Genomic DNA, 26,459 nt, shown 5'->3' with positions numbered 1-26,459 from the left:
GCAGTGGATCGGAGGGCAGCTGAGCTGTGTGTGATACACAGCTCAGACTGCAGCTATAGAAGACACAGGCACAGCGGCACAGCGGCACAGCCGCACAGCGGGAGGTAAGCGGTGGCCGCGGCCTGTGTTAGCCCTCTCCAGGTCGCGGTCGCTGCTTACCTCCCGCTGTGCGGCCTGATAATGTGCGAGCTGTGATGTCAGCATGGCCCCCCTGTTGCCTATGGTGCCCCGTGCGGCCGCACAGCTCGCACACCCCAAAGGCCGGCCCTGGAGTTACATCGAATGCAACACAAACATGGATATGAACCTGTGTTTTTGGTCCTAAAAATGTCACAATTGGGCTGGGTTCAACATACTGATCTGTCTTTACTAACCTATCACGTATTGTTCTACCTTTCCTGTATGATGGTGATGGGGGTGCATGAAATTCTGGAATATTGGGATAGTTTTCTCCCAATATGGACCAGTGTTTCTTAACAATTTTTTGTATATTAGCCAAAAATGGGTGAAACTGTGACATAAATGGGATCCTCTTCTGGGAACTCCGTGAATTTTTAAATGTCATCATTTATTTTTGTTCCTTATTTTATTAATTATCTCTAAAGGATAACTTCTCTGTGTCAGTTTCTCACCCATCTCCTTCAATCTTGTCTCACATGTTTGTGGGTCAGTCTCTATCCTTTTAACTCTTATTAGTTGACTCCTAGGTATTGATCTAAAAACGCCGGATGGATGAAAGCTATTATAATGTAAAAGTAGGTTTTTATCCGTCGACTTGGTATACAGATCACTATTGATCCATCCATCCTTCAATGTTAACATTGTATCTAAGAATGTATTTCTCTCTTGGCTACAAGTCATACTAAACTTCAGACCAAATATCAGGTAATTGATATGGTCATCGAACAACGATAAGGATCCAATGTCGCCTCCCCAGACAGCAAACACATCATCCACAAATCTAAACCAGCTCTCTCTCTCTCTCTCTCTCTATATATATATATATATATATATATATATATATATATATCACAAAGTGTGTTATAATATAAAAGAGGTTTAGAGGTCTATTGCACATTTTTTCATGTGGCAACTGGTAACATTTCATTTTACCGCATCCTTTCACTAAGGTTTGGGACCCATAAAACTTTGAAAAGCATTGAGGTAAAGCTTGTTACGCTATTTGTACTTTTGAAGGTGCAAATGGGTGCAATCTGATTCCTGGCCTATCAGCATTATGTATCTGGAAATTTCTGTGACCATATCCAAACTCAGCAGTTCTCCTGCAAATACATTCTGTCCAACATTATGGACTTCAAGAGCGATGGTTAAATTGTACATGAGCACAACTGTCACAGCCCTTGTAGCCCCTTCACAAAATCCTCTCATCACATCAGAAGCCCCACCCTTTCCATCAAAGTCCCCCCTATATATCAGAGACCTAAACATGAGAGCCCTCTGTCACATTCCCCAATTTACAGAGTTCCCCCATCACAGGGTCCCCTATTCTCATCAGAACCCTACTGTACTCTAGTAGCATGGCAGAGGGTGGGAGGCAGAGCAGGTCTTGATGCAAGGTGCACTTCTGTCTGAATGCTGGGGGGTCCTAGATCAGCGTCATAGGTTGCCATGGTATGCGAGGAATGACAGGCATCCTGGGCCTAGAGCTGCTGGCCTGCACCATGCCATCACGTGATGCTGAAGCTAATTGTGTCCAGAGTTCACAGCACCTTGAAGAACCCAAATGACCCCCAGGGTGCTACGGCACCTCGGTTCAGAGACATTGCCATACAGAAAGGGGTATCAAATATGTTCTAATGCTTTTTGTTGTGGGTGGTAGACAATGATAGCTCACAGCTGTAGAACAACAATAGTAGATGGAGCTGTAAAACAATAGTAACTTCTGATTTGCTGTGGGCTCATGGTACAGAGTTGTTGAGTGGCTAACACATGTGGTGGTGAGGAAGACAGTGATGGTTTTGTTCTGTGGCATCAAGAATGGGCAGAAAAATGCTACAGGTTATCCAGGTCTCATTCATTTTTACATTCACTTGATTGTGTTCTAGTTTATGCTGTCCATATAATCCACATCTAGACCCTAAGTTATAGGGGACCTGAACTGTGGAAGCAATGAACAAAAAAGGCAAGCAGATACCGTTCCAAGTTGAGGAAAAGCTGTTCCCTTTGGTCCTAAGAGAAAGGGGTGCCAGCTCCAATGTTCATTCATCTTGCAGTAACTGAAATATGATAAAGGAAAAGCCGCAATGTGAGTAAAGTATGAATATTTAAAACAGTCTCAGATAGTTCTACTAAAGGCCATGCCCCCCAACACATTTCACCTCTCCTACCAAGACTTAGTCATAGAAGTATTGCCAGTATTGCCTATACATTTCCTGTATATGATATGTACTCATTACTGACTAACCATACTTTGTTCTGCTCTGTGTCTATTTGTGGAGGCGGCCATTTTGAGGACTTTGCTTCCTAAAATGAGAGCTGATTCCCCCCTGTCCCTCAATACATTGGGGTGTAATGATTTAGAAGCAACAGGAGAGGCAGAGGAAACACAAACAGATCCACAGAATAGATGAAGAATGGAGATGGCTGCAGTACAGGTCCTCAGATTCAGATTCTTCTCTAACAAGGAGCACAATAGTGACTTCACCAAATGTCACTTCAAACTGTGTGTGACTAGGAGGCTGATTTACTAAAACTGGATTGTGCAAAATCTGCAGCAGCTCTGCATAGACAACAAACAGCTTCCATTTTTTTGTCAAAGCCTAATTGAACAAGCTGAAGTTAGTAGCAGATTGGCTACCATGCAAAGCTGCAACAGATTTTACACTCTCCAGTTTTAGTAAATCGACCCCTAGGAGTCAGAGGCACAGGGGCTCTGATGATCTCACACTGCAGATGTACAGTTCTGAGGCTGTGGGCATACGAGTTCCTAGGCACAGGCAATGCACTGCTATTTAGGCACATTTAACATTTCTAGATGTTTCCTATAAGACTGCAAACTTTCACTTTTTGAGTTCAGGTCCACTACAACCTGTTCATGACTGGTCACACATATGCTTGTATTCTGTATTACAAAGTAAAATGATGGGAGGCTTTATCCCTCCAGTGTTCTCTTTGCAGCTCCCAGCTCAGAAAAGGTAACTATTGACAGCTAGGCCACCTAAACCTAATGCAATGTTGAAATGTAGAAAAACGTGGTATAAAGAAAGAGTTGATACCTTTATGTACATTATTGTAAATTACAAAGCTTTATTTATAAAAGGTGATTGGTTTACATAGTTATTTCTTGGCGCATTTTGGAAATTTTCCGTGTACCAGACAGGTGAATGTAGCAACAAAGACGACAAATTCTTTAAAAGTGACCTCTGAGTCGCCATTTTCATCCAGGTCTTTCAGAAGCTTGTCACAATCATCTTTTCCTTTCCCACCCTAAAATAAGAATAAGATATTTTGAATTTTAGTTGATGATATAGACCCTTTAACATCCAATAAAACACACCTTACTTATTTTTTTATCCTAGAAATATTTGTGTCTTTATTTTTGCAGCTGACACATAATTAAGTGCTTACTCGAGTCGACACATGGAGGTTAACTTATTAAAAATGGAGTGCAAAATCTGGTGCAGCTGTGCATGGTAGTCAATCAGCTTCTAACTTCAGCTTGTTCAATTAAGCTTTGATAAAAAAAAACCTGGAAGCTGACTGGTTTCTATACAGAGCTGCACCATATTTTGCACTCTCCAGTTTTAGTAAATCAACCCCATGGGGTCTATTTATATATATTTTTTTACAGCAGACTCACACAACTAGGACTCACGCATTTATTTAAACTAAATGCAGTTAGAAAATGTGTAAATCCTGGGGAAAATCCTGTGTGAAACTTGGGTGAAAAATCCATAAAGAGGCTCCATAACTTGTAGAATTGCATAAAACAAAGCAGTTACGCTGCCCTCAACTCTGATGGTTAGCAAAAAGGAACCATAAATAAACAAACTAAATTGACAGGTGCCACTCAAGACTTCACTGAGTCCTCTTATGTAGCAACTGTTTGAAGTGCAGACAAGGACAGAACTTGTCCCAGCAACTTGTCATCTAATGGAAAAAGGAAAAGTCCTGAAAGTTGTACATTTCTGCACAACCCGGTAGGGGAGAGTGTATGACAGCCTTAACCGGGGCTACAACCAGGCCACATACACCCCCCTTTTTTTTTTTGGAAAGTGTATGATAGCCTCAGCCTGGGCCCCATCCAAGCCATGCCCCCAATAAGGGTCACTCCGCCTATGGAGGGGGCGTGGCCTGGTTGGAGCCCCGGCTGAGGCTGTCATACACTTTCCTATGGGGGTTTGCAGAGATGTGCCACTTCCAGGACTTTTCCAGTACATAATTAACCTCCCTGGGGGTATGATTGTTTCCGATTTTAGGTGCTGAAAGCGGTACAATTAATTTGTTAGTAATTCTTAAGGACGAGTAGCCCAAACCAACTATTTACATATGATTTTTTTTTACTGTGCGTTCTTCTTTATAACATCTCGGGTATGATAAAGTTTGAAACACAAAATCAAAAATGATAATATAATAAATAACTATAAATAAGTTAAAGTATATATATATATATATATATATGTGTGTGTGTGTGTGCAGGGCTTTTTTTCTGCCGGAACGCACCGGAACGGAGTTCCGGAACCTTTGGCAGCAAGCCCTGTTCTCTTCCACTTGTCACGTAACACTGAAGCTGGTAGAGGACTCACTTCCTCCACCAGCTTCTGTGTGGTAGTGTCGGCGCTGCACCCAGGGCACATGATGCTGAATAGGGATGTGACTGTCCCGGGTCTGGACGCTGCAAATGTAACATTTTTTTTGGCTTTGAGGCTTTGGGAGGCAGCAGCTTCTTACTCCGCCCGCCGCCTGTCCCCACTGTGTAGCACGGAGTCGGGTTTCACTGCAGTGCTGTGAAACTCCTCCTCCGGCTCTCTGCTACATTCCTTATAGGCTGAGAGGAGCAGAGCTGCAGGAAACGTCACTAGCTTTTAAAAAATAGCCCGGGCACAGCTAACAGAGTGGTGCTGGCTGCATTCTGTGAGAGGTGTGGGGGAGGAGGAGAGTATGTCAAAAGATGAGAGAGCTTTTTGTGTGGGTGTGGGGGAGGGGGGAGGGAGGATTTGTGAACAGGTGAGAGAGCTGGGTGGAGGGGAGGATGTGTGAACAGGTGAGACCTGGGACTGGGGAGGATTTGTGAACAGGTGAGAGTTGGGGGGAGGGGATGATTTGTGAACAGGTGAGAGTTGGGGGGAGGGGATGATTTGTGAACAGGTGAGAGAGCTGGGGGAGGGGATGATTTGTGAACAGGTGAGAGAGCTGGGGGAGGGGATGATTTGTGAACAGGTGAGAGAGCTGTTGGGAGGGGATGATTTGTGAACAGGTGAGAGAGCTGGGGGAGGGGATGATTTGTGAACAGGTGAGAGAGCTGGGGGGGGGGGGATGATTTGTGAACAGGTGAGAGAGCTGTTGGGAGGAGAGGATTTGTGAACAGGTGAGAGAGCTGGGGGGAGGGGATGATTTGTGAACAGGGGAGAGAGCTGGGGGGAGGGGTGATTTGTGAACAGGTGAGAGCTGGGGGGAGGGGATTATTTGTCAACAGGTGAGAGAGCTGGGGGGGGGATGATTTGTGAATAGGTGAGAGCTGGGGGGGGGAGGAGGATTTGTGAACAGGTGAGAGAGCTGGGGGGAGGGGAGGATTTGTAAACAGGTGAGAGAGCTGGGGGGAGGGGAGGATTTGTGAACAGGTGAGAGCTGGGGGGGGAGAGGAGGATTTGTGAACAGGTTAGAGAGCTGCGGGGGAGGGGATGATTTGTGAACAGGTGAGAGAGCTGGGGGAGGGTATGATTTGTGAACAGGTGAGAGCACGGGGGGGAGAGGAGGATTTGTGAAAAGGTGAGAGAGCTGGGGGGGTGGAGGATGATTTGTGAACAGGTGAGAGAGTTGGGTGGAGGATGATTTGTGAGCAGGTGAGAGAGCTGGGGGGGAGGGGAGGTTTTTATGAACAGGTGAGAGAGCTGGGGGGGAGGGGAGGATTTGTGAACAGGTGAGAGAGCTGGGGTCATGATTATAGAATGTATAGCACAATATACAGGGATAGTGGTTAGGAGTGTGTATCATACACCTTATGTATGTACAGTGTACCTTACATAGTCTTGATGCTGTGCTGTGTGGTACATACTGTACCTTTCAATGTTGTGTACTGTACATGTTTATGGCTACTACACCCTGTATGATATGCACTCCTCAGCACTGCACAATACATACTCCTGAGTCCTGTACTCCGTGTGCTTCTCTTTCATGAACCTTGCGCCTTCTGCGATACGCAGTTCTAAGCCTCGATCACACCCACTTTTGGCAACCGTATCATTTTTACCTCTGAGGAAGGCGTGGCTGGGGGTGGGGCGGTGGGCGGAGTTGGGTGGAGTTGTGGGCGGAGTTGTGGACGGGGAAGGTGAGTTCCAGCACCTATTCAATGAGAAAAAAAGCCCTGTATGTGTGTGTGTGTATATATATATATATATATATATATATATATATATATAAAGTACAGTAAAACTGCAGGAAAGGGCACTGGGGCCAAGCTAATGTCAATTTATTTTATTTTGTAATGTAATCCAATAGGATTACAATATATCAGTGTGTTTGTGTGTTTTACTTTTCAAATTTGCCGCCGGTTCCACCTCCTGCGAGCATCACGTCACTGGAAACGGAAGCCTGGGCTCACAGCATCAGGCGGAAGATCCGGCCGCCGTATGCTGCAGGGACAAATATTTTATAATAAAAAATTCAAATTGTTTTATCTTCATTTTATTTTTCCATTGTCAACCTTTCAAAGTCCCAACATCCCCTTTTGTGCGTTATAGGAATTTAACTATTTGTATATGCATTTATTTTACTGCTGCCATCACCATGGCAACTATGTAATTAATTACCCCTTTTTCTTACCTATATAATTAGTTGCTATTACCATGGCAGCTTCTTTTATTAGTTGCTATTACCATGGCAACTTGGCATCAATATGTTATTCTCCTTTTTAATATTTTCATACCCAACCTATCCCCCCCTTACATACCCCCTTTTTTTTACATACCCCATTTTTTTAAAATTTTATTTTTTCCCTTTCCCTCTCCCCCAATTTTTTGAACTTCAATAGGGATGGAGGTGTCTTCTAAGTACCTCATTTAAAGTCCCAAAATCTTCTCTTTTTATATATAAAGATTGTAAAGATATATTTTTTCACGCTAATTTATTTGTAAATTAGTTTTCACTTTTCCCCTTCTCCAGGTTTGTGGGATACTCCTGATTTTTGGCAGAGTTTTTGATAGGAGGCGGGTGCCTCGGAGTCAGAGGGACCTGACTCATTTGAGGTGGGGTGGGGTGAGTATAGCACCCTACAGGTAGGTGCTAGGTAAATGTATAGTTGGCCTTGTCTGCCTAACAGCAGGGCTGTGATTTATTTAGTCAGGGTGTCATGGTTTCTGAGTGTGCCTGCAGAAGGGGGAGTCTCCCCACTGGCTCCTGTGAGAGGCTTCCCTTAGAACAGTGGAGGAAACCCAATCAGGGGACACATCCAGGCTTGTAACTACCCCAGAAGGCAGATTATGCTGCAAAGGATTCTGGGAGTGGGTATAAGTCTGGGGGTGGCGCATGACACAAGGTCTTTGGCGGGAGCAGAGTCCCAGGAGGGAGAGAACGGCTGTCTCTCCTCCTGTCTGAGGAAGAGGATCTCGGGGTGGCCTGCAGATCCAGAGAGTGCTGAGCTAAGCTGAGGGGATCCGGTGTTACCAGAACCTGCGGAGAGTCGGAGGGGTCCAGTCCCAGGAAAGCCTACACAGGTCAAGAGTACTGAGGATTGCCCCTGGGGGTCTGCCTGAAGTTAGAGGGGACCACTCCGGTGGAGGTTCGGGGATCCAGTGCCAGCTAGTGGTGAGAGGGGTACCTAGGTTGAGGACCCTGAAGTGACAGAGGGGGTACATAGTCAGTGGACCCTGAAAAGTTCAAGGTTTAAGGGTGCGCCTACGGTTGGGCCCTGAATTGTACAAAGTGTGCCAGTTGGAAGTTGCAGTTTTTCCAGAATCCCACAACATACTACCTCAAGCCAGTGCAAGGTGGGAGGGAAGTATTCAGTGACTTTGACTTTGCAGTGCAGCAGTGTCAGCAGTTCTACAATTCACAGTCCTGTATCTTCTGGACTTCAAGTCGAGGATTCAGCACTTCTATTGAGGGACAGAGCGCTCTCAGAGTTAGCGAGCGTTTACTGGTGCCGCCCGGCATCAAGGAAGCGCCAACGGGCAATTTTTCAGGAACAAAGTTCCGAGTGTATAAAGTTGAAGCCTAAGCCCGCATTCACACTGCAGCGGCACGACTCTGTACTACTTCGGGGGCGACTTGTGAAGTCCCATGCACCGCGACTTCGGCGCGACTTGCACGGACTTCATATAATGAATGTCTATGCAAGTCGCTCCGAGGTCACCGCGAAGTAGTACAGGACCATTTTTCTAAGTTGGAGCGACTTGTATCGCTCCTATTAGAACGGGTCCTGTAGCAGTCAATGGACCGCGACTTGTCAGGCTGACAAGTCGCCTGACAAGTCGCGGCAGTGTGAATGGAGCCTAAAGGAGTATCCCACTCATTCCCTTCTCCCATCCCCTTTAAATCAAATAAAACAACAAACAAAGATGCCGGAGTTGTCGATGTCTCAGTGCTCACACCCAGGGTCGCAGCTCACATGGGCTGGAGAGGTAACCGGTACCGATGGCAGACCCACATCAGGCCACAGGCCTGGAAAACCTGCTACATACATATAACTATAACAAACATAGCAACATACACTGTAGCAAATCCTTACCTGAAGGATCCCAGGCATTTCTTTTTCCATCATTTTCCTCAAATTCTCCTTGGTTAAAGTTACTTGTTTGCCTTCTGTAGAGGTATATTTGTCAAAGACATCTAAGATCAGAACAACTGCGATCTCGAGTTGTGTCATCCTTGCAAATAGGCACTTGGGCAGCTGCTGAGTGTAATCAGATGTTGTAGGCAGAGTGAAGCTTCTGAGGTTTGCTGCAGCCTTTATAGGAAAACTATATCTGAGCAAATGCCCTGCAGGAATTGGCATGGCTGGGCGTAACAGTCTTACTAATTAAAAAAAATAAATAGACTTGTTTATATTAATTCCTACTTGTGTTTGTCAAATGCTGACTCAGGCAATCAGTGTGACCATAGTTTAGTTAGTTTAGGTTGAGTTTCATTAAGACATATCTGAAAAACCTTACTAGAGAGGGCAGTTTTTGTTTGCATAACTAGAATATAAGTGTATTCATGTTAGATTATACTAATATGGTAATTTGTATAGAAGTGACGTTCAATATATGGCATGTCACTCTTCCACCAATAATTATTGGTATTGATTTCTTATATTTTGAAGGCTTAACTCCTTAATTTAGATGTCTTCTTTCCAGTCACATAAAACACAGAGTCCTCTTCTTCTTTGCCTCTTTTCTGGTGCTAGGTGGTAATGAGTCAGAAAGTGTTGCTGATATCATCACCGCATATTGTGCCTTTGTGACTCCTTGCACCCACAGGAAGAGGACCTTAGAGCAGTAAATCTGCAGGGGGCAATGACAGAGAGAAGCTGAGAATTGCATTGAGGGCTGTTTTCATTTTATGCATGAAAGCTTAAGACCTTAGTGATTAAGTTTTCAGCTACCTTAATGGCTCGTTAATTTTTTTTTCTAATGTTCTGCTTGTTATTGGTGATAAGTAAATCACATTACAATTCCCAGCAATTAACATTTTTTACCCCCTGGAAAAACGAATGCAGGTTTGTCCAATTTGAATCATGCAATTTATGGGAGTCTATTTACATTTGTTCATTTTCCTGCAGTAAAATTGGTTTTACTGTATGACAGTGAATTTTAAGTAGAAATACCTTTTTCCTATATTGCTGATTTACATCTTTGTGCTGCAGTTTAGTGTGTTTTTAAAGGGAAACTATATGGCACCATTCACATCTACACGTATGCATTATTATTATGTGAACATGCATGCAATGGTGCGAATAGTCCCAGTTTCTGAATATGCGTGATTAAACAGATTTACATGGAAATATTTAGGTGAATCAAAATTGTTGAATTGCTCATTCTCCTAAATCAGTCATCACCTACCTGTTACATTATATTTATATTTTTCCTAATCATCAATTATTTTGTAATTAGATATATCTTTTTGCCAGAACATTTACCTGCTATCAAATTAGAAAAGTGGAAAATGGAACCTTCAAGTCTGCAGTCAAAAGGAGTGAATAGTTTGACTAATACCTGCTCGCCTAGCTGGTTCGCCCACTGTGTGTACTAAGAAAGTTTAAACATAAATTTCCCAGGTGTGTCTCTAGGGTGTAGGCGACCTGGCTTGAACCTTGCTCTGATCACAATTGTACAATTGTACATTATATTTACTATGTCAAGAATTTCACAAAAGCAGCCACCATAAGGAATTAGAAAAAGAAAGCAGCACTCCGCAAAAATCAAACTGTCGAGTTTTGAGTACAGCTGGCTTTTAGGCCCTAGACAATGCCCTGCTGACGCATTTCATCCTGACTGGGCCTATTTGTAGACTAATAAGCCCAATGGGAAGAAAGATTTACTTGTTAAACTCTACAGTTTGACTTTTATGGAGTGCGGCTTTGTTCATCTATTTCATAATGTTAGAGTAGCTGGATAGCCTTTTATAGACTGGCACCCAAGCAGTGAAAGAAGTGATGTATGCAACTTTACAAGGCCATGCAAAGCTCTGCAGTGGTAATAGAGAATAATACAGGACACCTTGTTACGTCAAAGAACCACCGTCCTCCCATGACTTCTTAGTAATTTTGCTTCATGGAACATGTAAACATCACACTTCAAAAATGATAACAATCCACAGTTAACAAATAAAATACCCAATTAGCATAAAACAAATGATACAGGAGCACACAATTGGCATAATTTGTTTTTAAAAGAACTGTAGGATCACATTCTGGAGATTCAGTTTAGTGTCTGGAAGCTTTTCTGTCATTTTGCTTTGACAATCTGAAGTAATCACTGAAGTATGCAACAAATTCTGGACTCGATGCAATTTTTTTGTATATATATATATATATATATATATATATCATAAAGTGTGTTATAATATAAAAGAGGTTTAGAGGTTTATTGCACATTTTTTCACGTGGCAACTGGTAACATTTCATTGTACCGCATCCTTTGTTTCTTGACTAAGGTGTGGGACCCATAAAACTTTGACAAGCATTTAGCTAAAGCTTGTTACGCTATTTGTACTTGTGAAGGTGCAAATGGGTGCAATCTGATTCCTGGCCCATCAGCATCATATATCTGTAAATTTTTGTGACCATATCCGAACTCAGCAGTTCTCCTGCAAATACATTCTGTCCAACATTATGGGCTTCAAGGGTGATGGTTAAATTGTACATGAGCACAACTGTCACAGCCCTTGTACCCCTTCACAAAATCCTCTCATCACATCAGAAGTCCCCCCCTATACATCAGAAACCTAACCGTGAGAGACCCCCCGTCACATTTCCCCTTTAACAGAGTTCCCCCATCACAGGGTCCCCTCTGCTCATCAGAATCCTACTGTTCTCTAGTAGCATGGCAGAGGGTGGGAGGCGGAGCAGGTCTTGATGCAAGGTGCACTTCTGTCTGAATGCTGGGGGGATCCTAGATCAGCATCATACGTTACCATGGTGTGGGCAGAATGCCAGGCATCCTGGGCCTAGAGCTGGCCTACAACATGCCATCACGTGATGCTGAAGCTAATTGCGTCCACAGTTCACAGCACCTTGAAGAACCCAAATGGCCTCCAGGGTGCTACGGCACCTCGGTTGAGAGACATTGCCCTACAGAAAGGGGTATCAAATATGTTCTAATGCTTTTTGTTGTGGGTGGTAGACAATGATAGCTCACAGCTGTAGAACAACAATAGTAGATGGAGCTATAAAACAAAAGTAACTTCTGATTTGCTGTGGGCTCATGGAACTGAGTTGTTAAGTGGCTAACACAGGTGGTGGTGAGGAAGGCAGTGATGGTTTTGTTCTGTGACATCAAGAATGGGAAGCAAAACGCTGCAGGTTATCCAGGTCTCATTCATTTTTAAGAAGATCAGTCTCCTAATGCACCAGAATGTGCTGCATCTGTGTCTCCGCTCCATATCTCTCTGTCATCCATATTGCTTTTTCCTCATCATCATTCTACTGTGTCTCCTGCTATTGGTCTGTTTTTAAATTCTAGTGTACCATTTGCTGATTTACAACAAAATAATATGTTTTTCATGTAAAACGTTCAGTGAACTGCCTTACCCACATGCACTGTTGCCTTGTAGTTATAAACTGATTTGGGTACCCCTTTTTTGTCTTGAAAAAATCTGGCTTTCTTGTGTGCTGCTATACCTTTAGGGAAAATGGGACCAGCTCCAAGGTAAGCCTGTCCTCAGTTTTGTTATACTATGCTGTTAAGGTCCTATTTGGCTGCTCATAGAATGTCTGTTATGTGCATTACTAATTGTCTTGAGTTATACAGTATACTAGCTGCCTTCCCTCAACCCTTGCAGTAGCATTGTGCTGCAGTGTCTACATTCACTTGATTGTGTTCTAGTTTATGCTGTCCATATAATCCACATCTAGACAGACCCTAAGTTATAGGGGACCTGAACTGTTGAAGTAATGAACAAAAAAGGCAAGCAGATGCCGCTCAAAGTTGAGGAAAAGCCGATCCCTTTGGTCCTCAGAGAAAGGGGTGCCAGCTCCAATGTTCATTCATCTTGCAGTAACTGAAATATGATAAAGAAAAAGCCGCAATCTGAGTAAAGTATGAATATTTAAAACAGTCTCAGATAGTTCTCCTAAAGGCCATGCCCCCCAACACATTTCACCTCTCCCACCAGGACATAGTCATAGAAGTATTGCCAGTATTGCCTGTACATTTCCTGTATCTGATATGTACTCATTACTGACTAACTATACTTTGTTCTGCTCTGTGTCTCTTTGTGGAGGCGGCCATTTTGAGGACTTTGCTTCCTAAAATGAGAGCTGATTCCCCCCTGTCCCCCAATACTTTCGGTGTAATGATTAAGAAGCAACAGGAGAGGCAGAGGAAACACAGACAGATCCACCATATAGATGAAGAAGGGAGATGGCTGCAGTACAGGTCCTCAGATTCCGATTCTTCTCTAACAAGGAGCACAATAGTGACTTCACCGAATTTCACTTCAAACTGTGTGTGACTAGGAGGCTGATTTACTAAAACTGGATTGTGCAAAATCTGCAGCAGCTCTGCATAGACAACAAACAGCTTAGATTTCTTTGTCAAAGCTTAATTTAACAAGCTGAAGTTAGTAGCAGATTGGCTACCATGCAAAGCTGCAACAGATTTTACACTCTCCAGTTTTAGTAAATCGACCCCTAGGAGTCAGAGGCACAGGGGCTCTGATGATCTCACACTGCAGATGTACAGTTCTGAGGCTGTGGGCATACGAGTTCCTAGGCACAGGCAATGCACTGCTATTTAGGCACATTTAACATTTCTAGATGTTTCCTATAAGACAACAAACTTTTTGAGTTCAGGTCCACTGCAACCTGTTCATGAATGGTCACACATATGCTTGTATTCTGTATTACAAAGTAAAATGATGGGAGGCTTTATCCCTCCAGTGTTCTCTCTGCAGCTCCCAGCTCAGAAAAGGTAACTATTGACAGCTAGGCCACCTAAACCTAATCTAATCATGCAATGTTGAAATGTAGAAAAACATGGTATAAAAAAAGAGATGATACCTTTATGTACAGTATTGTAAATTACAAAGCTTTATTTATAAAAGGTGATTGGTTTACATAGTTATTTCTTGGCGCATTTTGGAAATTTTTCGTGTACCAGACAGGTGAACGTAGCAACAAAGACGACAAATTCTTTAAAATCGACCTCTGAGTCGCCATTTTCATCCAGGTCTTTCAGAAGCTTGTCACAATCATCTTTTCCTTTCCCACCCTAAAATAATAATAAGATATTTTGTAATTTAGTTGATTATATAGACCCTTTAACATCTAGTAAAATGCACCTTACTTATCTTTTTATCTTACAAATATCTGTGTCTTTAATTATTTTTGTAGCTGACGCATAATTATGTGCTTACGTGACGTTTGGGGGTTGACTTATTAAAAATGGAGAGTGCAAAATCTGGTGCAGCTGTGCATGATAGCCAATCAGCTTCTAACTTCAACATGTTCAATTAAGCTTTGATTAAAAAAAAACCTGGAAGCTGATTGGTTTATATGCAGAGCTGCACCAGATTATGAACTCTCCAGTTTTAGTAAATCAAACCAATGGGGTCTATTTATAATTTTTTTCACAGCAGACTCACACAACTAGGACTCACACATTTATTTAAACTGAATGTAGTTAGAAAATGTGTAAATCCTGGGTAAAAACTGTGTGAAACATTGGTGAAATATCCATAAAGAGGCTCCATAACTTGTAGAATTGCATAAAACAAATCAGTTACACTGCCCTCAACTTTGCTGGTTAGCAAAAGGAACCGTAATGAAACAAACTAAATTGACAGGTGCCACTCAAGGCTCCACCAAGTCCTCTTATGTAGCAACTGCTTGGGGTGCAGACAAGGACAGAACTCGTCCCAGCTCCAGATATCTAATGGAAAAGGGAAAAGTCCTGAAAGTTGTACATTTCTGCAAAACCCAGTAGGAGAGTGTATGACCGCCTCAGCCCGGGCTCCAACCAGGCTACGCCCCCCAATAAGGGTCACTCCGCCCATGGAGGGGACGTGGCCTGGTTGGGGGCCGGGCTGAAGCTGTCATACCCTTTTCTACGGGGTTTTGCAGAGATGTGCGACTTCCAGGACTTTTCCAGTACATAATTGAACAAAAACTGAATGATTTTAGCAATTATATGTATATTTTTTTACACACTCATTTTATTATAAAAAATAGTAATATTTTACAAAATAATTTTATTATATAATTTTTAAAAAATAAACATTTATTATAGGCTTTATTCATGACACCCAGTTCTTGGAGTATACTGGGCTTTATAAAAATATATAATATAGCAATGTCTGCAGCTTTTTAACAGCCTCTGCAAAAAGATATTCCCATCTCTAAAAGAAGAAAGGGAAGGGTTTTTTTTTTAATTCAAGCCATTATAGTGCACTGGGGTTGCATGCAACTTGACGTCTACTGGATGTGGAAAACATAAGAGTAACACAAGCAGTATCTCATATTTAGTTGATATATATCATAATAATAAGTAGTTCATAATAAAGAAAATGATAACAGTTGTTCTAAAGTTGTAGTAAAAGTTCAGGTTTAATTTCTATACATGTTTAAATATGGAGAGATGCAAATAGCCAAGAGGCCAAGGGCCAAATATCTTGAATGTTGGAAATGCCAGAAAGGTCAGCAGAGCATTTGTACAAGCCATGAACTTTATCTGTAAGCGGGATAGTGAGCGTTTCCAAAAACCAGTAGCATTCATTATTATTTGCATGGTCCCCATTTGTGTTCTGTGCTTCAATTCATTGGTCTCATGTCATTAAAGGACTGTTGGATGGAACCACTGCCTAAACCGGGGAACAGGAATCCACCACTCCAGATGTGTATTGGAATACAGACAACTTTCCACCTGCTGAAGCTCTACAAAAGCGTGGAGATCAGTAGTTTGAGTAGCAGGACAGGAAAGTGTTAACTTTTTTTTTTTTCACAGGATGCACTTCTTATACAGCAACAAGATCAACCTAAAGGGGTTGATTTACTAAAACTGGAGAGTGCAAAATCTGCTACAGCCCTACATAGAATCAGCTTCCAGATTGTTGTCAAAGCTTAATTGAACAAGCAGAAGTTGGAAGCTGATTGGCTACCATGCACAGCAGTCCCCAGATTTTGCATTTCCATTTTAATAAATCAACCCTATAGTGTATTTTTAGGTACAATCTATTTTTTTTTTTAGTTTTGGATAGAGTAGGGAATCCAAATGTCGGAACCTCTGCCAGGTTTTTTTTTTTTGTCTGTGCCCTGTTGGAGAGATTTCCCCTGATTTCCTGTCTCAGACAAACAACAGAAGGGAAGTTTACATCTGTCCAAAATGGCTCATGTTGATGGGCATCATTTCCAGTGTTTTGTGCAGGTCAGCAGAATCCCATTAGCTTTACCTGAGCCATACACAAGGCAGTTCAGAGGCTGCATTGGACCTGGTTTGCTTTGTGTTGGGATTCTGTAGACACACTGGGGGAGATTTACTAAAACTGGAGCACTCAGAATCTGGTGCAGCAGTGCATGGTAGCCAATCGGCTTCTAACTTCAGCCTGTTCAATTAAGCTTTAACCATAAGCCCCTGTTCACATCGGGCCAATTTGACATGCAATTTGACATGTCAAATCACATGGCAAATTGGAGCCTATTGCCTGGCAACGGCACCATCCGAATTGGTGCGATGCCGACTTTGCAGCACCGCAACGATTCCCAAAAGTAGCTCCTGCACTACGTTTGGGGATTTCAGGGACGATTTTAATAGACATCTGTGCATGAACCCGCGCATATGTCTCTCAGATCGCCCCCAAAGTCGGACTGAAATGCCGGTTTGAAATCGATTTCAAACCCGCATTTAGTGTGAACCTAGGCTAAAACTTGAAAGCTGATTGGTTACTATGCACAGCTGCACCAGATTTTGCATTCTCCAGTTATAGTTCATTTTCCCCAGCATGTCCAAATGGGGTGCATTTGAACTGTAGACCAAGCAATCAAACATAATTTTCATGTCAAATGCTACATTTTCGATTCATCTGTGGGCATTTGAGTGGAAAACACAGCATTTAAGTAAAATGCCCACAGCATGAACCTTTAAAAATTTGTCATCAGGACAGATGTCCCTTGTGGAAGATTTCTCCTAACCTTCTAGTCCAATGATAATGGTCACCAGAGAGGGTGAATCTCTCTAGTGGGAACACAGACAGCTATAAATACCTGACAGAGATTCCATCACTTCCCCACTTTTTAAAATCAAAAGCTTTGTGGCTACAGATATACATTGAGGTCTGAAAAAAGTGTTCTTTTTTAAACAATATCTACTCATCTTTGTATAGCTCTTCATACATACATATAACCCATCATTGCACTGTAGCAAATCCATACCTTAAGGATCCCAGGCAATTCCTTTTCCATCAGGTTCCTCAACTCCTCCTTGGTTAAAGTTTCTTTTTTGCCTTCTGTACAGGCATATTTGTCAAAGACATCCATGATCAGAACCATTGCGGTCTCGAGTTGTGTCATCCTTGCAGTCACCTGGGCAGCTGCTGCTGAGTGTGGTCAGAGGTTGTAGGCAGAGTGAAGCTTCTGAGGTTTGCTTGCAGCCTTTATAGTAAACCTTTATCTCTGAGCAAATACTCTTTTGGAATTGCCATGGCTGGGTGTAACAGTCTTACTAATAAATAAAACAAATAGACTTTTTTATATTAATTCTTATCTGTGTTTGTCAAATGCTGACTCAGAGCATTAGTGTGGCCATAGTTGACTTAGTTCAGGTTGAGTTTCAATAAAAAATATCTGACACACCTTACCAGAGAGGGCAGTTTTTGTTTCCATAACTAGAATATAGATGTATTTATACTAGATTGTACTATTATGATAATTTGTATAGAAGTAAAGGGCAATATATGGCATGTCACTCTTCCACCAATAATTATTGGTATTGATATCTGATATTTTGAAGGCTTAAAGCGGAGTTCCGGCCTCGGGGGTCAATTTTAGCTAAAATACCCATGGGACAGTCAGGGCTAGTACATTCCATAATGGATAGCCTCTGAACTGTCCCAAATCGCACTTACCTGTAAGAAGATATACTTACCTTGAAAATTTCTTCTCCAGCGCTGCCATCTCAGATGTGGGCAGCTGAAGCCGCAGCCACAGCGTCCCTCTTCGTGACATCGGAGTCCCACAATGCACTGCCCCGGCCCCGCTTGTCACTTCCAGTGCAGGTGCGGCATCCCTGCACAGCTTCTGGGCATGCCCAGAAGCTGTTTAGCAGTGAATGACGCGCCTGCACCGGAAGTGACGAGCGGGGCCGGTGCAGGCGCATTGATTCCTGGGAGCGATGACGTTCAGCTCCCAGGAATCATCGCAAACCTGAAGTGACGGCGCGGGCAGCGGCCGCAGAGGGAGGAAGTGGAAGGAAGGTGAGTATATTTTCTTCTATAATAAGGTAAGTGACAAAAAAAATATTGCCAGTATCCAATTCTTTTTCAGGTTCCCCTTAGCAAGCGGATGGCCCAAAATCGATTTTATCGATTTTGAGGCCAGGACTCCGCTTTAACTCCTTTTTTTAGATGTCTTCTTTCCAGTAACATAAAACACAGAGTCCTCTTCTTCTTTGCCTCTTTTCTGGTGCTAGGTGGATATGAGTCAGAAACTGTTGCTGATATCATCAATGCATCATTGTGCCTTTGTGACTCCTTGCATCCACAAGAAGAGGACCACAGAGCAGTAAATCTGCAGGGGGCAATGACAGAGAGAAGCTAAGTATTGCAGTGAGGGCTGTTTTCATTCTATGCATTAAGATAAAAAACCTTCTGTGTACAGCAGCCCCCCTCATCCCCCTAATGCTTACCTGAGCCCCCCTCTCGATCCAGCAATGTCCACAACTGTCTCAGCCATCTGGGACTCCCCTCCTCTTTGGCTAAGTCACAGCAGTGGGGCCAGCTGCTGTCAATGAAAGTCAGTTAGCCAATGAGGAGACAGAGGGGGCAGGGGGTGAACCGCAGCTTCATGTCTTAATGGATACAAAGAGCTGTGCCTTGGCGTGAGTGCCCCCATAGCAAGCTGCATGCGGTGGGGGCACTCTATAGGAGGGAGGGATCAGCCAAAGGGGGACCTGAGATGAGCAGGATCCAGGCTGCTCTGTGCAAAACCAACTGCCCAGAGCAGGTAAGTATAACAAATTTGTTATTTTTATTGAAAAAAAAAAAAACCAAGACTTTACAATCATTTTAAACTACGCTTGTAATAAAAATATTCTACTGTAGATTGTTAAACAAGTTCCAGAGGAGCACTTTGGCCCAAAAGGCCTACTATTGCTAGATGGTTTTCCCAACCATTTGAATTTATTGCAGTTATTGCCAAGGCTAAAGGCAGTTTAAATATCAAACAGCACCTAGCAGACATGCCTGAGCATATTTTGTGTAGGGTATTTTAGGAGGAATAAAAAGATAAAAATATGTAGCGCTAAAATATGTAAAATCTGTAAAAAGTCCATATACAGTCCATATCCAATTAGGAGATCCCAGTGAGAAATGCACAGCAACCAGTTATGCAAAAGTGAATGGAGTCCACCACCAACTAAAGTGCCCAAAACACGCTTACCAGACAGAATAGTAATATGGAACTTCAATAATCTCACAAGCTGTAAACTGCTGGCACTGGATCATAACGAACCACTTCTCAAAACAGGATCTCTAATGGTTGAACTCCGCAATACGTCAGACCGGAGCCACTCAAAGGAAGAAAACAATACCCCTCATGGTGTAGAATGTCTCAATAAACTTTATTATGAGTAAAGAAAGGTATTGAACTCACATTTAAGCAGGGAATGTTGGACAAACAAACGCCGACCTGCGTGGTTCCGGATCAGACAACTAGATGGCAGCCACTGTCCTCTATTGCGCATGAGCGTCCAAGGCATCCAATCGGGAGCGGCCCAGCGCGGCGTTTCGTCACACACGAATTACGTCTTCAGGGGCGTCTTCACGTGTGTAGCTGCTTTATGAGCTATATTTGAGATATTTTGTATATCTATATAATATTGCAATTGTTCTTAGCGCAACTATACATTTACACTATTTTAGGAGGAATGCAATGGCAAAGGTGACAAAGTACTATGTAGAAAAATGCCATTTTCTTTTTAAAATACTGTTTTCACAGTTTTTCTTCTCATTTCTTCTTCAGCATCTTTTAGCCACTTGAGCATTGGCTGCTTATCTTTCATGGTTAGCTTCCTGATAGTGACAATAATGGACCATGCCTACACCATGCTTTTAGTCTCCACTATGACACGTGTGATATATACTTTTAGGCAGGTGTGAAGAAATGCTGTAAAGTAAGAGTGCTTTCCACAATATATATTTCAATTGTTTACTTTTGTCAATTAACAAAATGCAAAGTGAGTGAACAGAGTAAAAGTCTAAACCAAATACATTTTTGTTGTGACTACCGTTTGGCTTCAAGCCAGCATCAATTCTTACACTTGCACACTTTATACACTTGCAAAAAGTCAGGGATTTTTTAGGATTACAGTCAGGTGTATGATTAATCAATTATACCAAGAAGGTGCTAATGATCATCAATTTCATATGTAGGTTGAAACACAGTCAGTAACTGAAACAGAAACAGCTGTCTAGGAAGCTCACAACTGGGTGAGGAACAACCAAACTCTGCTACTAAGGTGAGGTTTTGGAAGGCCGTTTCATGTCACCGGTCATACACCATCGCAAGTCTGAGAACAGCAACAAGATACAAAGTAGTTATACTGCATCAGCGAGGTCTCTGCCAGGCAAAGATTTTAAAATGTGCTGTTCAAGTTCTTTTGAAGAAGCACAAAAAAAACAGGCAAGTTTAATGACCATAGCTGCAGATGAAAGACACATCATACTTACTTCACTTCAACATAGTGCTATCAGCAAAGAACTCACGGAAACCATTGGAACCCAGGTAGACCCATGTACTGTTCAGAGAAGTCTCACCAGAAATGATCTTCCAAAAAGCCATACCTTCAATGTGGAAACAAGGCTAAGCAACTCAACTATGCACAAAAACATAGGAACTGGGGTGCAGAAAAATGGCAGCAGGTTCTCTGAACTGATGAGTCAAATCAGGCAGTTTGTTTTCTGAAGGGCTGCAGCCAACAGTGAAGCATGGTGGAGGTTCCTTGCAAGTTTGGGGCTGCATTTCTGCAAATGGAGTTGGAGATTTGGTCAGGAGGATGAATGGTGTCCTCAATGATGAGAAATAAAATCAGATACTTATCTATCATGCCATACCATCAGGTAGGCGTGTAAATGGCCCCAATTTTATTCTGCAGCAGGACAACGACCCCAAACACACAGCCAATGTCGTTAAGAACTATTTTTAGTGTAAAGATAAAGCAAGGAGTCCTGGAAGTGATGGATTGCCCTCCACAAAGCCCTGCTGTCAACATCATCTGGTCTGTCTGGGATTACATAAAGAAATGGAAGGACTTGAGGCAGCCTACATCCACAGAAAATCTGTTGTTAATTTTCCAAGATGTTTGGAACAACCTACCTGTTGAGTTTCTTCAAAAACTGTGTGCAAGTGTATCTAGAAGAATTGATGTTGGTTTGAAGCCAAAGGGACGTCACACCAAAAATTAATTTGATTTTGATTTTCTTCTGTTCATTCTGTTAATTGATAAAAAATAAACTATTAACACTTCTGTTTCTAAAAGCATTCTTAATTTACAGCATTTTTTCACACCTGCCTAAGGCTGTGTTCGAATTCCCTGTCTGTTTTCACTGTGAGTTTCCAAAGCAGCTGTTCCGTGGTTCATCTGCGATTTCCACGCGGTTCAGATGCAAATGTTCAGAGCCGCTGGTGTCTTTAACAATAGCTGGTTGTTAAGGAGTGGTCTGGGAGGCTGGCCGCCTCATCCTTAACAACAAATGACTCATCAGCTGTCAGTGGGTTCCCCGGTGACAGTTGAATGTAAAAAAACAATTGCCAGCAATGAAAAATTATGTTAAAAAAAGCAGCATGCCCCCCCCAATCCTTACCAGACCCTTATCCAAGCATGCAGCCTGGCAGGCCATAAAGGGGTGGGAGGGGCACATGCCTGAACCATACCAGGCCACATGCCTTCGACATGGGGGGGCTCTGATGGGAACAAGGGCCTCTTCCCTACAACCCTGGCCAGTGGTTGTGGGGGTCTGTGGGTGGGGGCTTATTGAAATCTGGAAGACCCCTTTAACAAGTGGGCCCCCAGATCCTGGTCCCCCATGTGAATCAGTATGGGGTACATTGCACCCCTACTCATTCACCAGAAAGTAAAAAAAAAAAAAAAAAAAAGCAGACAGTTTTTTGACAATTCCTTTATTTAAAAAACATAAACAATGCCCCCCCCCCCGATGGAGATCCATTGTCAATCATGATGAATGTTGCTGCCGACCCTAAAGGAAAAAAAAAAACATGTCCGCACCCGTCGCTGGCTCCCGCTGTCAGCTTTTTCACCCAGTAGCAAGCTCCCACTGCAGAGAATGTGTGAGAGAGAGACATACTTATCAGTCAGCTTACATTTATAAAAAGAAAAAAGAGAGCCCTGAGCATTAGTCATTAGCATTTATGTAAACCTTTATTGCAAAAGGAATACAACTGTTGCTGTAACTGCTTATAAAGTATCAGTTGGAGTTTGTCTTTAATTTTAGTGTATTTAAATCTGCTAGTACATCTAGCACTCTCCTACCCCCAGATTGACAATGCCGCTGTCCAAAGGTGTTTCTGCACTCCTTTATCCAAGGTGGGGGCATTCTAATGCAGGAGATGTGTTACTGGTCAGATCACCAAGTGAAAACAGAGGGAAAAAGACAAAAAAAAAAAGAAATCAAATGCAGCCATCACATCTAAAGATTGGTAAGCTGCAGTATATTTCATTTGCGGTTTTGTGCTTAATACCTTTAAGACTCTGAGAAATCAAAATTATGTTTTCCTACATCAGCCCTAAAAATCTAGAGGCCCTCGCCATGTGAATGTGAGAAACCAACATAATCCTGCCAGCCACTGCCTCATGTAGAAGTACAATGTAGGAGTACAATAGGAAGACAATTTTCACCCTATTACAGGAAGTCCTGAACACTGTCGGTCATAGCAGGATCACCAGGTATTATTTTATAGTTGATTTCCAGGGAAAACAAAAATAATTCCTGTTTCAATCGTTTTTTATGAATATGTTTTGAAGAGAGAATATAAAATTAGATTACACAGTAGCGAACAATCCTAGCATGCTCAGTCCATGTAACAAAATTGGTACATAAATGGGGGGGGAGGAACGAAAGAAGAACTTGGCAGTCGGGTTAGGTCTTCTATAAGGCTCACATTGAACTATAGACTGAGTATGAGATAACTCTAACATCATAAACACTGGGAGGTAGCTGTCCAGCAGAGATGTATAGTAACTAAGTAGAACTACTTCACTACTGTACTTAAGTACCGAAAGGCGGTATCTGTACTTTCCTGGAGTAGAATTTTTTTCTCCTACTTCCACTTTTACTTCACTACATTTTTTCGATGATTTCAATACTTCTACTCCGATATTTTTTTTTTGTGCGGCATAGTTACTCGTTACAATTATACAAAATTACCACTGCCAGAACAGTAGACGGCAGGATTCATAAAGTTCAAAAAAATGTGTATAATGTCATGTGTAAATCAGCGCTTACAAAAATAAATGCTACTGTATGTATAAATTAAATGATCTACATATCTGCTGTTAAGGGGAAAGAGAACCTCCCCCAACCAAGGAGAGTCACAAGCGTACATAGACCTTTTTTCTGGTAAGAGGCTGATTTTTTTTTTTTTTCACTAGAAGTTGAGAGCACAGGTTCTGCAGTTTTGTTTCACTGGAAGAGTCTATTTGGATATTATTTTGCACTTAGCTTCATCCGCCGGGTAAGGGGGAAATCCACAAGGTGGTGGGACTCGGAGTCTGCACCTTGTATTTGGAATAGCACCTGTTTGATTCCTACACCTTTGAAAATATATTCATCTTGTTTTTTCACATATATATGGTATTATGACATTATATATATGGACTTTTTATTGACTTTGATTTCTTACACTCTTCCTTTATTTCATTATTGGAATATATTGTTGTATATCACATTGGTTTATATATGATTTTGCGCACCAATAAGCTGTGGAGAAAAGAAAAAAAAACATGCAGGGAAGAGAAGGAAGGATGCTTTAAAGGGGAAAGGGAGGGACATACTTTATCTGTTTTTGTTTACAAAAAGTTACAGCCAAAGGAATTGTGATTGTCCTTTAGGTTAATCATTTGAAATAATAAAAAACAATATGATGTTCAAACTTTTGACTTCTTTCTTTAATAACTACATAACACAGTACTTTCAGTACTTGAATAGCAATTTTTTTTTTAAATCTACTGGTACTTTTACTTTCAGTACTTGAGTAGCAAAATTAAAAAAAAAAAAATTACTTGCAATACTTAAGTACAAAAAATGTTGAATACTTTAGTACTTCTACTCAAGTCACTTTTTGATAGAGCATTTCCACTTCCACTCAAGTCACTTTTTGATCGAGCACTTGTACTTTTACTCAAGTATGGGTTTCGAGTAATTTATACAAGTGTGCTGTCCAGACAACTGCCCAGTTAATCAGAATAAAAAAAAAAAAATACACAAAAATGCTTCCTTACAGTGGGACTGCCCTTGCACTGCATAGGTTACATGCGCATTTAGCTACAGAGGACAGCAAAAAGCACTTTTACTTATCTCTGGGTTGTAAGACTGTTTCCCACAGCCTACTCTCCCCTCTGGTGTTCAGATGTCCTCAGATGTCTTCAAGAGCCCTGCACTGGACATAAAGATGCAGAGGGATAGTCCTCTGCCAGAGTGCATCGAGAGGGGGCTGGGGGCAGTGGAGCATTGGGTAAGTAAAACTGCTTATCATGGCCTCCTAGATTTAAACAAGGATTAAACCATTGGAGTGCAGGTGCAGCTCCACTGCAAGAAATAATTTTTGTTCTGCCTGGAGATGGGCTTTAAATAAATTTGTAGATTTAAAAAGACTTAAGCAACTTAAAATTACATTAACATGTTAAAAGGTTATATAAGATATATATTTTAATAAATGGGTTTAGATCTAATTTTATATTAATGAAGAAATGGACAAGCATGGCATCAATAATCACATTTCATAGTCACACCTAGTGCTGAGAGAGATTGTTCAAGGATCCAAAGGCCTTACTTTTGGCCTTGCTTGCATAAGAAATGATGGTTATGATCATTATGTAAGCCTGATGAATGTATCATTTAACAGTTATGGGTGGTTACAGAGGGGCATCAAGTATGACAGATGGTGGGTGGCCTGCTTCTGGGCCCTACTCGAGTCAATAGATCGGGACTGTAATCTGAACTCTAGCACTGACCATTCTACAATCTGCCAGAATTTTTTTTCACATATTGAAAATCAGATCAAATATTTACTGAAGGGTTCGTTGCTGAATAGCAGTTGCACAACTAAGACATAAAAAAACAAGGAACTACTCATCCATGGAAACATTAATCCTTTTTATACACACTGCTAGTACTTCTTATATTTTCTCACAGATGTGGAACCAACATTTTATAACCTCTCCCTTAACTTTCATCCATTAAATACATATATATTTGTGTTATATATATTCATAGTATGTAAAGGATCATCCTCGAATGAAAGATCTTCAATGACTCAGTCCACTTTGCAAGGTGTGTTTTTGGACTTTTATTCATCCGTGAAAAACATAAACTTCTACCCTTGCAAGAATGACCCAGCATTCCAGCCTCTTGGTTATTTATTGCAAGCACAAGCAGGCCTGGACACATATTCCCATTGTGTCTTCATCAAATGAGGACACAATGAGGGCCACACAGGTGCCCTGACTGATTGTGTTCACTTCTACTTATGGGCAAACCCTACCTGTCATTGGTAAGACACCTCCATTTGACTATCTGTTCTGGGCTCTCAGGTACTTGTTCTCTGCCAAAACTGGTTCTTAGTGTCACCTCACTACATTAACACTTTGACAGCCATATGGCACTTTTCCACTGCATGTACCAGCTCAGCTCTACTCGGCCCTGCTTGGCCCGGTTTGCTTTTCTACTGCTGGTACCGCATGGTACGGTGTTGGAACGGTTCGGTACGGTACGGTATGGTTTGCTTTTCCACTAAAGTAGTACTAAAGTTAAGTGGGTGGGATAACAACGGGGTGGGTGGGATTCTCTGACCAATCAGTGGCTAGTAGTGACTGCATGCAAAGGATTGTGGGATATGGTATGGTACCTGTTGGAACCACAATCGAGGTGGTACTGTTTCTGAGAGCCGTACCGTTCGGTTCCATGCAGTGGAAAAGCGCCGCTGTACCGTACCGTACCGAACCGTTCCTACACTATACCATGCGGTACCAGCAGTGGAAAAGCACAAAAGCGAGCCGAACCGTTCGGTTCCATGCAGTGGAAAAGCGCCAATAGTGTGCTACTGACACAATATACAATTTACTTTACACTTATGTCGTTTCTGTAGGGTACTGAAGTGGTATCATGAATACCCCATCCAAGTTGTCACATAGAAG

General features: G+C 42.0%; 2 protein-coding genes across 2 annotated transcripts; both read right to left on the bottom strand.

Annotated features, from left to right (window-relative positions):
* Window positions 1-3,237: 3,237 nt before the first annotated feature.
* On the bottom strand, window positions 3,238-17,596 carry LOC309557543 (protein S100-P-like). Its single transcript, XM_082260310.1, has 3 exons — window positions 17,478-17,596; window positions 8,906-9,137; window positions 3,238-3,447 (listed from the first exon to the last, which is right to left on the bottom strand). Exons 2-3 carry the CDS (start codon window positions 9,041-9,043, stop codon window positions 3,298-3,300), a joined length of 288 nt encoding a protein of 95 aa, XP_082116436.1. The 5' UTR covers window positions 9,044-9,137; window positions 17,478-17,596; the 3' UTR covers window positions 3,238-3,297.
* On the bottom strand, window positions 13,862-17,447 carry S100P (S100 calcium binding protein P). The gene is made up of 2 exons (XM_082260323.1): window positions 17,246-17,447; window positions 13,862-14,090 (listed from the first exon to the last, which is right to left on the bottom strand). Exons 1-2 carry the CDS (start codon window positions 17,381-17,383, stop codon window positions 13,941-13,943), a joined length of 288 nt encoding a protein of 95 aa, XP_082116449.1. The 5' UTR covers window positions 17,384-17,447; the 3' UTR covers window positions 13,862-13,940.
* Window positions 17,597-26,459: the final 8,863 nt, after the last annotated feature.

The sequence above is a fragment of the Pelophylax lessonae genome (assembly GCF_965119305.1).
Source record: "Pelophylax lessonae genome assembly, chromosome: 1".
Taxonomy (NCBI): Eukaryota; Metazoa; Chordata; class Amphibia; order Anura; family Ranidae; genus Pelophylax; species Pelophylax lessonae.
Note: the sequence above shows the minus strand (reverse complement) of the source record. Positions and strands in the feature narration are given on the sequence as shown.